Source organism: Camellia sinensis, chromosome 9 (genome assembly GCF_055761805.1).
Source record: "Camellia sinensis isolate YWXY chromosome 9, ASM5576180v1, whole genome shotgun sequence".
Classification (NCBI taxonomy): Eukaryota; Viridiplantae; Streptophyta; class Magnoliopsida; order Ericales; family Theaceae; genus Camellia; species Camellia sinensis.
The window spans coordinates 6,094,323-6,113,413 of record NC_138969.1 but is presented as its reverse complement, the minus strand read 5'-3'; the positions used below and the strand labels follow the sequence as shown (position 1 = coordinate 6,113,413).

Below are 19,091 nucleotides of genomic sequence, written 5' to 3'. Positions count from 1 at the left end.
TATTTTTTTTATGTCCTTTTATGAAAAATTAAAAAATCAAATAAAATAATTATTTTTCAAAACAACCCTTATTCTCCAAATTAAATTTGAAAAAAATTTAACGAAAAATTGAAGTTACCTTTTATATCTAGGATAGGGACAAATTTTCCATTCCCAATCTGTCATAATAATAAAATGAAATAAATTCTAAATAACACGATGCCCACGCGAGCCTCTGCCACACGATTTCCATTTTTTTTATAACCAATCAAATATTTACTACATAACCATACAAAGGTTATAATATTATATCGAATGTGATTAAAATACTTATTAATACATTTATAAATAATTTTATATTTTTTTATAAAAATATTTTATAAATTCAACAGAATCTTTTAGATTCATATGATTCAAATTTAACGTTTAATTAGTGCAACAATGGCCCACCGACCATGCAGGTGATGACTTTAAAATGCTAATCTTAGCCATTTCCCAACATTAATCTTTAATTATTAAAATTAAAAATAAAAAAATAAACTAAGGAATATGCAGCTTTTTTTGTTATTGTTAGCCATATTTTCATCCTCTCTTATTTTAATTCCAATAATGTTATAAACACAAATTGAATTATAGTATAAAAAAGTTGTGATTAAATTTAGTTATGGAGGGATGGATAGTTGGTATAATAATTTATGTAACTCTCTTTTAAAAGGTTGGGATCACTGTTTTAATCAAATTTTTTAGTGAGGATGCACATAATGCTCACTTTTTAGATTATGGTTTAATCCATACAAAATTACAACATTATGTGCTTGAATTGAAATTATATAGCTCATACGTAGATTTATTTGCCGATGCCCTTGTGGCCGAGTTTCATATAGCCGTGCCTTAGGATATTTGTGAGTGGAGGTGTAAGGTTCGAGTTGATGGATCAGCGACGGCCCATTTAAGTTGTAGCCTAATTTTATTAATATACTAATATTCTATTTTTATCCAAAAAAAATATTTATTTATTTTTACTTTTAACTTTAAATTAAAAAAAATTACTTTTAAGTTTGTCTCTTAAAATATGAGTTTAAATTGCCCCCAATACTCAATTAACATGAGCTAGGATGTTTTAAAATTAAAAAAAAAAACATAAAAAAAATTAAAATCTTTTAAAAAGTATTTATATGCATCTGTTAAGTATTTTTTGGTCAAAATATTTTATGCATTCCTATAACTTCGAATAATAAATTGTAATTTGGCCCACCCTATTCCCCTACAACCAACACAATTGTAATAATATTTTATTACAACCAAAGCATAACTTCGAATAATAAATTGTAGTTTGGCCCACCCTATTCCCCTATAACTTCGAATAATAAATTGTAATAATATTTTATCCTGAGAAAAGGGCCAAAGCATGTTTGGGCCACCCTATTCCCCTACAACCAACACAATTGTAGTTTGGCCCACTCGGTAAAGACTGAAAGTCAATAAATTGTTTGGCAGTTTGGGCTAAGCCCAAGTTACTCCAACACCTTCTATGTACAAATTTGCCCAACACCACACTTGAGCTGGCCTACTAAATCCCTCTACCTATTGCTAGATTGTGTTTGGATTTTGGAGTTTTGGGGTGGGGGGGGGGGGGGGGTGAGGAGAAAAAAAAAAAACACTTATCATTTACAAATCTTTTCCATTTTTTTTTCTATATTCAAACATTATACACAAATTCAAAATGCAAAACAAAACCTTGTGTTGAACATCAAAACAAAGGCCATGAAACTAGCTTATTGGACTCGACATAAAATTGGGGGCTTGTATTACATGACTAAAGATGTATAATTTGCAAGAGATAAAACTAGCATAAAAATGAGTGGGGAGCTTTGAGTGATTTGATAAGATCTCTTTACACAATTTCGAGTAAGGATATGTTGTAGAATCTAAAATGACTACACTACAAAAAAAATTGTTTTTTGCGACGGCGTTTTGCCGTCGCAAATACTCCAAACGCCGTCGCTAATAGTTTTTTGCGACGGGGATCAGTTTTTTGCGACGGCAGGTGGGGGGTCGCAAGAGAGGGGGTTGCAAAAGGGATTTAGCGACGGCAAGAGCCGTCGCAATTGTTTTTGCGACGGTAAAAACATTTTTTTGCGACGGCATAATTCTGTCGCCAAAAAACTACGAAAATCTGTTTTTTTGCGACGGTAGAGACTTGCCGTCGCTAAAGTAGTTTTGTCGACTGCCTAATCCTGTCGGTAAAAGTATCGTCGCTAATGACCATTGGCGACGGGAACCTAAGCCGTCGCTAAAGGTCTTATTCTCAATTTAATACCTACCTTTTGCGACAGTATTTGAGTCGTCGCAAAAAGATTAATACCATTTTTTTTGCGACGGGGGAGCTCCGCCGTCTCAAAAAAAAATTAAAAAAAAAAAATCCCTGTACAAAAATAATTAAAAATATAAAAAAACCTGTATTAAATGAAAAATAACTAAAAAAAATCTAAAAATTACATAATAATATAAATACATATATAAACAAAAGACGGCACATGATGAACATTCATAATGTTGTTCCATTAATAACAATACAGAAATAAAAATTATACCACTACATAATGTCGCATAATACATACATAATATTGTTCACAAATTTAAATAACATAAATCAAAATCAAAATCAAAACCAAAAGTTTTCGTCTTGCTTCCTTCGTGGGTTCAAAAAATAAAAGCTGGTTATAATCTTTATACGCCCGCATTCCACAAGAAGCAAACTGCAACTAAAGAAATATCTGAAAAAAACAAAATAAAAGTAATTAATAACAATATAATGGTGTTAATATTTTAATTAGAGAAAAATATAAAAAAATTAACTACTATATAATTACAAAGATAGTTTAGTAAATAATTTTGACTAGACCGAAATCTGACTCTAACTCCCAAACCGGGAACCCGATTCGAGCGCCGTCTTCTCCCACAAGTCTCTCGTGCCTAGGCGGTCGTGTGTGCCAAGTTTCGTGCCAAACCGACGCCGTTTGGTGATTTTGGGGCGTTAACACCTCGAGTTCAAGTTTCTTAAGAAACTAGTTTGCCTAAAGTGAAATCCGGCTCTAACTCCAAAACCGGGAACCCGATTCGAGCCCCGTCTTCTCCCACAAGTCTCTCATGCCTAGGCGGTCGTGTGTGCCAAGTTTCGTGATAAACCGACGCCGTTTGGTGATTTTGGGGCGTTAACACCTCGAGTTCAAGTTTCTTAAGAAACTAGTTTGCCTAAAGTGAAATCCGGCTCTAACTCCAAAACCGGGAACCCGATTCGAGCCCCGTCTTCTCCCACAAGTCTCTCGTGCCTAGGCGGTCGTGTGTGCCAAGTTTCGTGCCAAACCGATGCCGTTTGGTGATTTTGGGGCGTTAACACCTCGAGTTCAAGTTTCTTAAGAAACTAGTTTGCCTAAAGTGAAATCCGGCTCTAACTCCCAAACCGGGAACCCGATTCGAGCCCCGTCTTCTCCCACAAGTCTCTCGTGCCTAGGAGGTCGTGTGTGCCAAGTTTCGTGCCAATCCGACGCCGTTTGGTGATTTTGGGGCGTTAACACCTCGAGTTCAAGTTTCTTAAGAAACTAGTTTGCCTAAAGTGAAATCCGGCTCTAACTCCAAAACCGGGAACCCGATTCGAGCCCCGTCTTCTCCCACAAGTCTCTCGTGCCTAGGCGGTCGTGTGTGCCAAGTTTCGTGCCAAACCGACGCCGTTTGGTGATTTTGGGGCGTTAACACCTCGAGTTCAAGTTTGAACAGAAACTAGTTTGCCTAAAGTGAAATCCGGCTCTAACTCCAAAACCGGGAACCCGATTCGAGCCCCGTCTTCTCCCACAAGTCTCTCGTGCCTAGGCGGTCGTGTGTGCCAAGTTTCGTGCCAAACCGATGCCGTTTGGTGATTTTGGGGCGTTAACACCTCGAGTTCAAGTTTCTTAAGAAACTAGTTTGCCTAAAGTGAAATCCGGCTCTAACTCCAAAACCGGGAACCCGATTCGAGCCCCGTCTTCTCCCACAAGTCTCTCGTGCCTAGGCGGTCGTGTGTGCCAAGTTTCGTGCCAAACCGACGCCGTTTGGTGATTTTGGGGCGTTAACACCTCGAGTTCAAGTTTCTTAAGAATGCAAAGATACATTTTAGCTTAGAATGCAAAGATACATTTTATACCTGATCTTCTGGTGGTGGTGTATATGGATTCTCATCTTCTGCAGATTCCCTAAATGCCCGGTGGCCACTCGATGCATCAGGAACCTATGATAGTCAATGCATAATGTGTTAATCATATTCGAATTTTATACATAATCTTCTGTGAAAATTGAACTATCAAACAATTTAATTTATATCGAACCTGTCTGTTGGGATCCACACTCGCCCCCTGTGACACAAACGCCATCATCTCAGCTCTCATCTGCTGTAAATGTGTAGAGAACTCTGCTCGCAGCTCCTCCTTCAACTCATCCCTTAGCTCTGCACGAACCTGCTGCGTGATCTGCTCAATAGTCGATGGTTGGGGTGTTGACTGTGATGGCCCAGCACCATCTTTATACACCGCTCTCCGAGGCACAATTCTCCCGTATGTGCGACAATATCCATGTCCGTCATGACCTATCAACTCATGGAAAATGGCATTCCTAGCCTCCAAAGTCTCACAATCCTCAGGTAGCATAGAGAGTTGACGATTAAACTCATCCTGTATTGAATAAGACATACAAGTATATGCCAAATTAAGATGGTTGACACACATAAAATAAACTTCAAATACAATCAAAGGTGTTTGGAAACTACCAAGGTCTGGATAACCTCTGGGTCATCTGCTCTACGTGTCATAAGCCAAACATTCATCTTATCAGTAGACTTCCCGTTATTGGTCATCTACATTTTTTTAGAAATATGAAAATTAGAATCCAAATAATTTGCAAATATTCAATGTTTATTTATATACAAAAATAAAACAATAAAATGTAAACCTCATGTCGTATCTGAGAGAAACTAGTACGCCCTGTGGTATGAGCTATGCCGTGAGCTCGCCGATTTTTAGCATTCCTACTTGCAATTTTCTATAACAGGTTCAACAAATGTAAGTATGTAAATATGATTTGTATGTTTACATATCATAAATATAACTTATTTGTATACCTCAGCATCAGAAGTACGCCAATACTCCACAAGTTCTTCCCACTGGCTTGGCACAATGTGCAAAGGAACATCATCCTTCAGATTAGGATCAGAACTTCTAGGCTTGAAATACTTAACCTTAATCTTGTTCTTGTGATCCTTCCATATGCTGTTGCAGTTTTTCATGCAGATTGGCTTGTACTCCTCTGGACATATATTCAAATTGTCCTATAAAACACAATTTCAAAGTGTAAATAATAATAACACAATTTTGGAATTCGAATTTGTGGTCAAAAATATACTTTTACCTTCACATCCTTCCAGATAGCATCAACAATATCATCAGGCACATTATTCCAGTCAAGAAAAGTAAGAGGAACAATGTTACCATTCCGCACAATGATGCCAAGTTGAGTAGTTAACTTAGCGACGTTATCCCCTATTGGGCAGTAATTTTCATCAAATTGTATGTCCAGCTTTTTACCAGTACCCCACTCTTTAATGCCCTTGGCACATCCTCTACCACGCCTAGTCGAGATTGATGAAGAACTAACATGACCTGCGAGATACAAAAACAATAAACAATATGCAACGGTAATAAACAAATGCAAATTTAAATTATGTGAATACAAATCGAATTCTTATACCTGATGTAGGCTGTGAAGAAGACGAAGGGTCTGCAAAATTCAATGAGAATAAACAAGTTATATATAATGAGCATAAATAAATGTATGTTTAAATAATTTTCATACAAAAAAAATGGCAAATTTATATACCTGCGGATAGCTCATAAGCTGATGACTCTAGTCGGGATGCTAGCTGCTGTGGTGCCACTGATGGTGGACGCACCGATGGTAGGCGTGGGGGCTGAGTACATGGTAGCTGCTGTGGTGCCACTGATGGTGGTCGATGCGGTGGTACTAATGGCCCCTCAGATGGTGGTGGCACTAATGGCCCCTCCGATGGTGGCCGATGTGATGCGTCCTCTGATGGTGGTGCTACTGATGTCCTGTTATGTAGCACATCAGACATCATGCGCCGGGGATGATCAGGCTTCCTCTTCCTTCCCATAATAATATGCAAGCAATATAACATTAATTGACATTAGAAACATAGACAATGGGTTGTCATCAACTATAATATGACATTAATTGAACTAATACAATTACAAAGACAAAGTAAATTAAGAAATTGATGATTAACTACAACCTTTGCCTTAATTGAATTACTAATGTTGATTAAATATCAGCCTATTTGAACATCAACTGTTTCCCCTTCTGCGGCTTCCCTCACCCAACCAACTTCTTCATCACGAAGCATTATATTTTCTTCCAATTGTTGGCTTATGTATGGCTCGATTTGTGGATCAGTCGAACTCATATCAAATAAACCTCTTTGAGACATCTTCACCACGACTTGCCAGTCTGGTTGTAACGGGTCTGCAACGTACCAAACTTGCTCTGCTTGGGACGCCAAGATGAAAGGTTCATTGGTAATTCGATCATCTCGGTACAACAAATGATTGAAGTTTACCAACGTGAAATTGAAGACATCTTCTTTTTTTCCGTGAATATTGTCAATCCAATCACACTTAAACAACACATGTTTCTTCTCATTGGAATATCGAAGCTCAACAATATCTGTCAATTGTCCATAATAGTACACAGACCCCACACGAGGATTCTTGTCTTTTCGACTAGCATAACTTATGGTATCTGCCTTCAAAGCTACACCACAATTTTGTGTGGCTTGACGATCATCCATGGCCTTTACTCGATACCGAAACCCATTCAGTATATACCCGTTGAACCTCCTTGCCAGGTTATGAGGACCATTTGCCAATAGAATAATCTCTTCAGAAAATATGACATCAGTAGTCCTTCGCAAAGTTTGGACCTATTTAACATGAAAATGTAAAATTTAAATGTAGTTCGACTTAAGTAACTAGAATCTATAGAGTTAAATACATACATGTTCCTTGAACCAAATGTGAAAAGTTTCAAAATGTTCACGCCGAAGCTGATGATCGTCGACACGAGGCATTTTGAGCTGAAGTACTTCAAGGTGTTTGCTGTGTAGATTGAGATTTTAGCAATACAAAAAATTTTGTTGAAAATTCAATAAAACATAATAACATATTGAGTGAGTGACTTAACCTACTTTATGAATGGTTGAACCGCGCTTGTATTCAAATGCTCCCGTACACCCTCTCGTACAAAATAGTATCGATTCTCACACTTCCTACACGGACAACTGATCATCGAACCTTCAACCCTATTGGTGTAGGCAAACACAAGGAATTCATCAATCCCATTAATGTATTCGCTCGACATCCTATTTGGCAAATCAATCCAACTCTTATCCATCATCTGTAGACATCCACAAAAATATCTCATCAAAGTAACTCTAAATATAATACCTACGTATTACACCCTCATCTATCAAAACAAGTAGTACACTTCCATTCCATAGAAATGAATATAGCTATCTATTCCAAAGCTCCAAAAGAAAAGTAAATTGAGTAAAAGGATAACGAGGAAAGGGGACTTTACTGATGGTGCATTATTTTATTTATCTATTTGTTCAAAACTTAATTATGGACATATATCATGTATGTCATATTACATGTTTAACATGAATGTGTATATTATAATCATATAAAAATTTAAAAGAATGATATAACATTATAATTGATGCCTAATATCTCCATAGTAAATTCGTTGGGGGTCTGGTTCATGGTACAGAATGAATCAGTCCAATCTGGTCTCATGAATTTATTTTGATTTCTACATTAATATGGCCCAATGTGTTTTAATGACTCGATCTTTTTGAAGGTATAGGTGTGTAGATCATTTATAATAAAAATTAGATTAATTTGATAATTATAACAATATAATTTCATCGTATTTATGTTTTAAAAAAAAATATTATTTTGAAAATAAATTGTTCATTATTATGAAAATACAAACCTCAGGATGCGTGATGTAATTTCCAAAACCTCAAGGGGGTATCTGTAATTTAGTTAAACTTCGAGGGAGGTATATGTAATTTGCCCTAATTTTTTTTAGACTGGGACAATCTGTGAGATTTAGCAGTTTAAAATAACTTGATACATTTTCATACAAGAAATCGTTGCTTTAAAAAGAAAAGTTATATAAATAATGAAAGAAACAATGACTGACTTAATTTGTGGGTAAGCTGAACATTTCATTTCATCCCAAGTGTATTAGTATTAGCAAGCAAAATAAAATCAATCTATAATTTATATCAAGGATTATGAATGTGTAGCCCAAATTCAATCTATACATGGACCTATATACAATCTCAACACTCCATTTATTTTCCGGATCAATTTTCTCATACCCAATTCTAGGTACTTAGACTTTTCCAAATAAAATAGGTGCAAAACCACAGGCACTGTTTTTATTTAGTCTTTATAAATGTTGAAACCAATCACATAATAAAATTGATTGCTCTAGTAAATCCAAAAATTAGGCTAAATTCATAATTGAACCCAATTTTGTTTGGCACAATGAATTTTCACGACGCCCAACTCATCAAACCAAATTGGCCCAATGCTAAACCGACAACTTCAGTAATACAATTAGGTGCCTATTTTTTTTCTTCATGATTTTTACTATAAACCGATCAAACCAAGCCAATTACACACCTACCCTTATATGAGTTTGAGAGATTTCAAGGATTAATAAATCAAATGGGTAGGGCTGACCCAGAAAACCAGTCAATAAATGGGCTGAAATCAGTTAAGGCTTGAATTGAATGTCGGATGAATGGGCCAATATTGGGTCATTTAGCCCAATAATGTGAAAGGAAACATTGCTAATGCAAAAATAGTTATTTCAAATAGTTTCTACAAAGGATTTTCACAATGGTCATAATTAACTCTTCTTTAGCTTATTCTACTATGCTATCTTTTCTTCGTAGTATCTACATCTATATATATATATATAATAGTCAATTCTCTCATTTTATTCATTTGAAATTTATCTATCCAAATAAAATCTTAGTTATTAAAGTCAAGATTTCATTTTATTCATCAGACTATCACCTATTTAAATGTGATTGATTTGTATGTAATGAGGCCGATCACTTTTGTTTCAGTGTTTGATCTTAGTTATTAAAGTCAACAAAACTCCATTTTTAATTGAAAATTATCTTGCAAATAGGTAATACATACATACATATATATATGCAACAGGTAATACATACATACATATATATATATATATATATACAGAGAGAGAGAGAGAGAGCATACCTGAGTTGCCGTTCGCCGTTCGTCGTCGCCGCCGCTAGCCCTTCGCCGTTCGTCGTCGTCGCACCACCGCTGGCCCTTCGCCGTTCGTCGCCGGTCGCCGGTCGCTGGTTTGGGGATTTTGGGGGAAAATTGAGCGGCAAGATGAGAGGGATTTCTATCGGACACCGCTAGGGATTTTAGGGATTTTGTGCTTCAAATTAATTTTAGGGATTTTGCGATGGAACCGAGCGGCAAGATGAGAGGGAAGAGGGGGGAAAATGTTTTTTTACTTTTTGCGACGGTAAGGTTTACACCGTCGCAAATTATACAAAACAATTAACAAACGACGCCGTTTTAATAATCCTTTTTTGCGACGGATATTTGCCGTTGCAAATGGTCGAGTATTTGCGACAGCAAACTTTTTGCCGTCTCAAATAGTTTTTTTTCCCGACGGTTCAACATTGCCGTCGCTAATAGTTCCTGATTTTCATACTCGCCCGTGCAGTTTATTACCGACGGTTAAACGCCGTCGCTAAAACTACTTTTTTGCGACGGTTTGTTTTGCCGTCGCAAAATACCATTTTTTGCGACGGGGATCACGCCGTCGCTAATAATTCCGTCTTTTTTGCCCTCTTTTCTTGTAGTGCTATATGCAAGACTGTGGTCAAGTTACAGTAAAATGATAAATCAATGTTAGAGAAAAAAGTTATTAATGTTGAACTAACCTAGCTCATAAAAAATAGTTGCCCAACACATAAAACCTAGTCTAATCAAGAAAGGAAACGTTTGCTAGACAAGCCCTTTCTAAAGAAGGATTAGAGTGCTAAACAAAAATGTTCACCACTATAAATAGATATACAAGTTTAGGTATACAAAAAGGATTTCTTTGATACAGTTTATTATAAGTTAAAAGTTGATAATCAAAAGAGAAAAAGTTAAAAGTATTGCCCCTAATTGTTAGATAATTAGTTTGTTAAAATTTATTTAAACTATTTGTAGGGACATATTTTGAGAATGACAACACGTGGTCAAGGTGACGCTGAAGTGTCAGCTGAGGTGCCACGTGACTAGGTTATGCGCCAAGATAATCTCGGCTATGCCAAGGTTATCTGCGAGGATATCGAAATCCGAAATGAGCAGATAGGGGACAGGAGTCCTAGAATAGGGAATGACTGCAGTCTGGATAAAGATAAAACTCTTAGGAAGTTTATCTCTATCTAGCTGAAAGTTTAAGATGAGCATTGAGCCAAAGTCCATTGAAGCTAGGCTTCTATAAGGATCAGGTTAGCGCTGGCTATAAAAGCAGGGCACCCTTATGAGTCTAAGGTATGTTTTGATACTCTGTCTAGTGAGTTAAGTACTATTAGCTATCTTTGAGAGATAATTACTGACTTGATCGTCTGAGTGCTCTCAGGTGGACGAATTACCGCCAGATTCTTATATTTCTGTAACAAGTTGTTCAGGCTCAATCTATTCTGCCGGTGATCTCCTGCTGAGTATCCCTTTTTGATTGTGTGGTCAAAAATCAACAACCAAAATTTTGCGTCGTCTGTGGAAAAGTAAGGAGAATAGATAGCTAGCGACGAGTAGAAAGAGAAGGTTTGGGATGACATCCCTAGTGGTAGTGGTAAAAACGCCGATCCTAACGTGGAAAATGAGAATTGTAATGAAGAACCTCAGGAGCAGAATCTCCAGAAAAAGGACGTCGGCCAAGAGGGAGACATACCGAAGAAAGCAGGTCAAGGTGGGTATTACAACGAAAGCGACCTCCAGGTATGAAAGGATAGATGCCTAAGAAGGGATGGTAAGATGAAAGGAATGTCAAACAAGTTGACAGACCTACAATCGGTTGTCAACTTTATGATGCAAAACAACGTCATGCAACCCTCGTTTCCATTGAAGGGCACGCCGATTCTAGCGGCCAAGAACGACGCCCCGAAAGGGAGGCAGAAAGCAGTCCTTGTGGTCCCTCAGCATGACAAGGCAAAAGAGCATTTGCATTGGCCTTCGAGGGAGGTCGGGCGAGGAGAGTTGATGAGAGGAGAGTCTCAAAAGACACCTCGTGCCAAGGGAACTTATGTCAAGGAACATCAGCATGTTTGGGGGAAGGAACTTTGCTTTGACACGGTGGATTAAGAGAAGTCCAAGAGGACGCATAACGACACCGGAAGCAATGTACCAAAGAGGCTGAAGTCCGTTGACAGCCGAGCTCCTAGTCAGGCTAAGGAGGATCTAAGGGACTACCTCCAGAGGAAGAGGCAGAATACCGAGGTCACATCCCCGGTTAAGCCGAGGACGCCGTTCTTAGTAGAGTTAGATAAGTTTGAGGCCCCAAAGAAGTTCCATATGCCGAGGTTCCAAATATATGACGGTAAGTCCAATCCGAACTTTCACGTTGGCTTATATTTGAATTTGATGGCACTATATACAGAGAATGAACCGTTGCTCTACAAGGTTTTCTCCTCATCCTTTGGGGAAATCACATCAGATTGGTTTCACAAGTTACCGAAAGGAACTGTGAAGAGTTAGGAAGGCCTGGCCAAGATGTTTGTGGCCAGGTTTGTTACAGACAAATTGCAGCCGTTGATGATAGACTCCCTAATGGCTCTGAAAATTGGCAAGGGTGAAACCCTCAGGGCTTATGCTAAAAGGTTTTATGAGGTGTTTAACCGAATACTAGGGTGCAATCAGGAGTTAGCGGTCGTGTCTTTTAAGAACGGCCTAAAGGATGATTGCATGCTTTGAAAGTCACTAGCAAAGACTCTGCCGAAGAGTATGGAGGAACTCATGGCCAGGATTGAGAAATATACGAGAGCCGAAAAGGATACGCCAGGAACGAAGACGTCAAAGCAGGAGAAGAGGAGCGGCTCACCGAAGCGAGGCTGAGGTAATACAAATTTTAATAAACAAGAAACAGGACTGAGGGCTGCACAGGCAGTCACCACTGTATTCTGGATCTCGGTTTATAAATTTTTGGAGAGGATTAGGAACCAACCCTATTATAGAGCACTAGAGAAGATTCTTGCCGAATTTATGGTAAGAAGTCTAGGGAAGCACTGTGCCTACCACGATGAAGATGGGCACCTGACACAGGGTTGTAGAGCCCTAAAGGCGCATTTAGAAGATCTAGTCAGACAAAGTCATCTAACGGACCTAGTAGATAAGGGCCGAACGAGGGAAGAACATGCAAGACTGCCCTGGGCACCGGCAACACCACCTCCACTAGCACCACAACTGTAGGCAGACGAACCTCGGGTGATCAATGTGATTCACTCGAGGGTCAATGAGAACGAGGTACATGAAGAGACTCAGAGGGTGAAGTATTTACAGCATGTATATCAGGTTCAGCAAAAGAGGCCTAGGACAGACGAGTGCCAGAGACTAATGGTGTCCTTTACTAAAACTGACCTAGACGTGGTGCAGCATCTACACAACGATGCTCTGGCGGTATCCTTCAAGATTGGAGAATGCCAGGTAAAGCACATTCTGATTGACCAATGCAGCTCTTGTGACATCATGTATGTCAGATGTTACAAGGAGCTCGGCCTTCACTGAGATGTTTTGGAGCAGTCCAACTGCCCAATGGTCAGGTTCAATGGAATGCCGACATGGCCCCTAGGAGCAATAAATTTGGAGGTACAGGTAGGCACCAAGAAGGTAAGCATAGAGTTTACAGTAATTGACACCCACTTCTCTTACAACGCTATCTTGGGAAGGCTATGGTTGTACGCAATAAGGGTTGTTCCCTCAACACTACAACAGTTGTTATGGTTCCCAACAGAGCATGGAATTGAGGAGGTCAGAGAAGATCAGGTGCAGGCAAAGAATTGCTCCATGGCAGCCATAAAATCCACCTGCAACGTGCGAGAAGCAGAAACAACAGAGATTAAGGACGAGGACATGGAGATCCTGGATAACGTCGACAAAGAGCCGGCCGACAAAAGCGAGGAAGCCTTAAAGAAGATCCTAGTCCAACAAGGGGATGAAGAGCGCTTCTTCTTTCTTGGCTCAGGTTTGGCCGAAAAGAAGGAAAAGGAGTTAAAGTCATTCTTACGAGAAAACATGGAGGTGTTTGCTTGGACGCCATACGAGATGTCTAGCATTAATCCTGAGGTCGCTTGCCATAGACTAAATGTAGACAGGTTGGCTAAATATGCCATTCAGCGAGCAAGGAGGCCGACGTTAGTTCGTGTGGAGGCAGTCGATGAGGAAGTGGACAAATTGTTAGAGGCCAGAGCCATTCGGGAGGTAAACTACCCAACTTGGTTATCAAACACAGTTGTTGTGAAAAAGAAGAATGAGAAGTAGAGGGTCTGCGTGGACTTTACTAGCCTGAATAAGGCTTATCCCAAAGATAATTTTCCACTTCCCAAAATCGATCAATTACTGGATGTCACTTCGGGGCATGGAAGGATGAGCTTCCTAGATGCTTATAAGGGGTACTATCAGATAGCAATGTATCCTCCCGATGAGGAAAAGACTACATTTATCACCCCCAAAGGGTTGTATTGCTACAAAGTGATGCCTTTCGGGTTAAAAAATGCAGGAACAACCTACCAGAGGTTAGTGACCAAGATGTTCAAACATCTGATCGGCAAAACAGTGGAAGTATACATTGATGACATGGTCGTAAAGACCAAAGAACCAGAGAATCACCTGGCTGACTTGAAGGCAGTGTTCGATATTCTTAAAACATATCGGCTCCGACTCAATGCTTCAAAATGTGCATTTGGAGTTGGGTCTGGTAAGTTCCTAGGGTACTTGGTTACTAAAACGGGCATTGAGGCAAGCTCAAATCAAATTAAGGCCATCATTGACTTGAAGAGCCCGACATTGGCAAAACAAGTACAGATGCTGACAGGAAGGGCCGTAACCCTGAATAGGTTTATAAGTAGAAGTTTAGATAAGTGTAAACCATTTTTCAGTCTATTGAAAAAGGCCACAGATTTTTTGTGGACAGAGGAATGCGAAGTCGTCTTGGCCGACTTGAAAAAATACCTGACTACAGCTCCAGTTCTCTCAAATCCAGTACCTAGAGAGGAACTGTTCTTATACTTGGCGGTTTCAGAGCATGTAGTGAGTACAATGGTAATCAGATAAGAGAAGAGAGAACAAATGGCAGTATACTATATGAGTAAAACCCTAGCAGACACAGAGACTAGGTACTTGCCCCTAGAGAAATTAACACTGACCTTAGTAATGGCTTCCAAAAAACTAAATCATTACTTCCAAGCCTACAAGATTGTGGTGTTAACCGAGTACCCTTTGAAATCCCTGCTGCAACAAGGAGATCTGATAGGCAAGGTAGCCAGATGGGCAGTGGTATTGGGCCAATATGACTTAGAGTTTAGACCCAGGACGACAATCAAAGGCCAGGTTGTGGCCGACTTTGTGGCCGAGTTCACACCTGGTGCCATCCCACGTCAGGTTCCGATGAGCCACGGCTTAGGGTGTCTAGGGGAACAAAAGGAGACCCAACTGGAAATGAAAAACCCTACAGTAGAGTAGAAGAAAGAAGAAAATTGAAACCCTATGATATCTACATCAACGACTCCTTCTGCCTGTTTGTTGATGAAAGTTCAAACTGTCAAGGAACGAGGGCAAGAGTAGTGCTAGTATTGCCAGATGGGCGGATGGTAGAACAATCAATTTGTTTAAGGTTCAAGGCCTCAAACAACGAAACAGAATATGAGACACTGATCGCAGGATTGAAATTAGCAGCAGCAATGGAAGCTGACGAGGTGGCAGTCTTTTGTGACTCCAAACTTATTATGAACCAGGCAACAAACGAGTATGCAGCCTGAGACGAAAGAATGATCGCCTATATCAAAGAAGTTGTTAGACTGCTAGCCTTGGTTCAAGATTGTCAACTACAGCAGGTTAGTCGAGATGACAACAGCCATGCCGATGCCTTGGCTAACTTGACTAGTACAATGAAGTCAGGAAAGGCAAGGACAGTAATGGGCGATTATTTGTTGGGCCCAAGCGTGGAACCACTAATAACAGAGTATGAAGCAATGTGTGTGGAGATAGGTCTAAGTTGGATGGATGCAATAGTAATGTTTCTTAGTGACGACAAGCTACCAGATGATCCCAAAGAGGCGCATAAAACTAGACTAAAGTCGGCAAGGTTTAGCCTAACAACAGAAGGACATCTCTACAGAAGGTCTTTACTGGTTCCCTTTTGAGGTGTGTACAACCCTTCCAGGTTGAAGACTTCTTGTATGAAATACATGAATGAGTATGTAGTAGCCATGCTGGGGGCAGATCTCTTGCTCATAGGGCCATTACTCAGGGGTATTGGTGGCCCTACATACAGAAGGATGCTGAAGCCTATGTTAGAAAGTGTGAGAAGTGCCAGAGGTTTGCACCTTTGATACATCAACCAACAGTAGATTTGAATCCAGTATCTAGCCTTTGGCCATTTGCCTAGTGGGGCGTGGATCTTGTTAGACAATTGCTCCAAGCAACTAGGCAAAGGAAGTTCTTGCTGGTAGCAACTGATTACTTCACAAAATAGGTAGAAGCTAAACCCCTTGCAAAGAATCGAGATATTAATGTAAAGAACTTCATATGGAAGAACATCATCACCAGGTTTAGGATTCCACGAGCAATAATAGCAGACAATGGCAGTCAGTTTGACAGTAAGTTAATCAAAAGCTTCTGTGCAAAGTACAAAATCAAGAACTACTACTCTACTCCAAGTTTTCCTCAGAGTAATGGTCAGGCAGAAATATCCAATAAGACTATCTTGGATGGGATAAAAAAGAGGCTGGAAGCAGCAAAAGGAAAATAGGTGGAGGAGTTGCCCAATGTACTCTGGGCATATCGGACTACGCTGAGAAGATCAAGTGGGGAGTCTCTATTTGCCATGACTTAAGGCACTGAAGCAGTTATCCCACTAGAAGTCGGCATTCCAGGGATCAAAACCCAAGGAGTGGAAAATGGTACTAATCAGGCATTTCTAGCCCGAGATCTAGACCTACTGGAGGAAAAAAGAGAAATAGTAACAATTTGGCCGGGGGCATACCAGCAACAACTTGTTAGGGCTTACAACAAGAAGGTTAACCCAAGAGAGTTCAAAGTTAGGACCTTGTGCTGAAGAAGGTGGTCAGCAACAAAAAGGATCATAGGGAGGGTACGCTAGGCCCAAATTGGGAAGGATCTTATAGAATCATCTCGGTCGCAAGCAATGGGGCATATCAGCTTGAGGACAGTGATGACAAAGAGTTGCCAAGACCCTAGAACACTTGCAACTTGAAATTTTTCTATCATTAGATTTTTGTTTTTTCAAAGTTTATGCCATAATTTTATTAGCCAAGGTAGTAATAAAATTTTAGTTTTATGAATTTGAAATTTGTGTGAAAGGACTGATCAGTCCCATGGCGATGTTTCTAAAGTGAAACATGACAAATAACTTAGACTTATTATATGGAAGAGTTGAATTATACTTGCACATAATAGAGTTGAACTAAGTTGGCGATGTTTCTAAATGAAACATGACGAATAACTTAGACTTATTATATGGAAGAGTTGAATTATACTTGCATATAATAGAGTTGAACTAAGTTGGCGATGTTTCTAAGTGAAACATGACGAATAACTTGGACTCATTATATGGCAGAGTTGAATTATATTTGCGTGTAATGGAATTGAACTAAGTTGGATCAACCTGGACTTGCCATATTGGCAATGTCAAACTCAGAAGAAAACTAAGTTCATTAATAGAGAGACCGAGGTTGAAGCACCTCGAAAAATCTCTGTTTGAAACTAACTTCGTCTGAAGACCATAGACACATGCTTACTTAGGTTCACATTAGGGGGCAGGAAGTAGGAATGGTAAAAAAACTTATGAGCTTGGGACTTGTTGAAATTTTTAGGAAAAAAATTACAAGTTAAAATGGGCTTAATACTTGTTGAAATTTTAGAGAAATTTACAAGTTGGAGTTAGCTGAGATAATTATGAATAAAATTTCCAAGATACATATTACCCGAGGTGACCAACCAGGTTGTCAAAACTTGGAAAAGGCAAGTCGTAATAGAAGATAGCATATGAAGGTAAAAAAGCAATACTTGTAAAAATATTTTGATATTTTTAAAGTGTTACCTGTGGTACGAAAATGGTCGGCCGAGGAAAATAGTTAAGGTTTATATCCAAGGTATTATATCCCGGAGTTATTATATATTTAAGGTATACTTCGAAGAAATGTAACAATATTCTAAGGATGAAAGTAGTAAAAATGTGCATAGAAGAAAAGATGGCATACATTCAACACTTGGAAGAGAATATAAGATTTGTATTCAAATGATGGAACTTGTTCTGATACAAAAAGAAGGCACATCGACCAGATTGAAACTTAACATTGTTCAAACAGAAAGGTTACAACAACTACAAAATAAGAAATACAAAGCATAAAAAGGGAAAAGATTCTAATTGATCGCTCTGTTTCAATGATTAACTGTGTATCGACCTCGGCAGACAACTGAGAAAGCTTCTCGGCAGTCCTCTTCGCCTCAATTTCGGCATCAATCTCGAGAAGAGTTTAGTCGATGCTCTTCTCGGCTATCTGTACCTCGACTTCTGACATGGCTTTTTTGGGAGAGGCACTCTTAGAGACCTCGTCCTCCTCATCATGAATCAAGTCTACGACTTGATCATTCAGAGTTGAGGAATTGACCCCGGTAACAGTTTCCTTTTTGTCAGCATCATCAGCCTCGGAGTCCTCGTCCTCGGCCTTATCCTCTGAATCCTTTGCAGCTAGAGCGAAGGGCACTTGTAGCTGGTCAATATTCTGAAGTGGGGAGTCCACTGGAACATACATTTTGTTGAGTGCTGCCGTCCAGCCAAGGTAATAACCTCAGTTGCAAGCCAGGTTGACTTGTTCTTTATATTGATCTCGGACAGCGACTTGATCTTCTTCATAAGCCTTTTCATCGGCCGCCTTGACCTCAGTCTCCTTTGAGTCAAGGGCCTCTTGAAGCTTAGCCTCTAAATCAACTGCCTTGGCCTTGGCAGCCTTAAGATCAGCTCTGGCGGCCTCGGCTTAAGTATCGGCCATTTTTTTTTTCTCGGCTAAGTTCTAAGCAGCCTTGGCTTGATCCAACAAAGCTCGATTGTTGGCTTCGGCATAATTGAGTGAGGTGAGGAGTTTGGCAGCTTCCTTAGTCTTCTTTGCCAACTCCTTCCTTGTCATCTCAGTCTTAATTGCGTATGAATGAGTATGCTGGATAGCCTGCGAGAAGTAAAACAGATTAGTGAAATTTGACTAAGTATAAAAAGACTGTAAACGAGTGAATGAAGAGGATTACCAAGACTGAGTGCTGCATCATGAAGTCAAAGTTTTCATACATATGGAGGTTGGCCATGTGATTCATATCCTCAGGTAACAGCACGGCTGTTGACAGGGCGGCGCTGACCTCCACATCCTTGATCGTGCTGTCACTGGCCATCAAGGGTCTATCCTCTACCATGACCTCGGGAGCCTAAATCATGTTGCGAGGAAAGCTGCTGCCTTCGGGATGGTCGGACCTCGGCTTCTTGGTCGGCAGGGCATCGGACGATAGGGCCTTGGCTGGTCTCTTGTCGGCAGAAGGAGTGCTCTTTTCAGCCTCGGCTAGTTTGGAGATTAGTACAGTGTCCTCAAAATCAATCTGAGTCACTGTAGCCTTAGCCTTAGCCTTCGCCTTCTTGACCCTCATTGGCTTAGGCTTGGATTGAGAAGGAGA

General features: G+C 39.6%; 1 protein-coding gene across 1 annotated transcript; it reads right to left on the bottom strand.

The window, feature by feature from the left end:
* Nucleotides 1-6,235: 6,235 nt before the first annotated feature.
* Nucleotides 6,236-7,266, bottom strand: LOC145798471 (uncharacterized). Its single transcript, XM_082886057.1, has 2 exons — nt 7,079-7,266; nt 6,236-7,003 (listed from the first exon to the last, which is right to left on the bottom strand). Exons 1-2 carry the CDS (start codon nt 7,148-7,150, stop codon nt 6,353-6,355), a joined length of 723 nt encoding a protein of 240 aa, XP_082742183.1. The 5' UTR covers nt 7,151-7,266; the 3' UTR covers nt 6,236-6,352.
* Nucleotides 7,267-19,091: the final 11,825 nt, after the last annotated feature.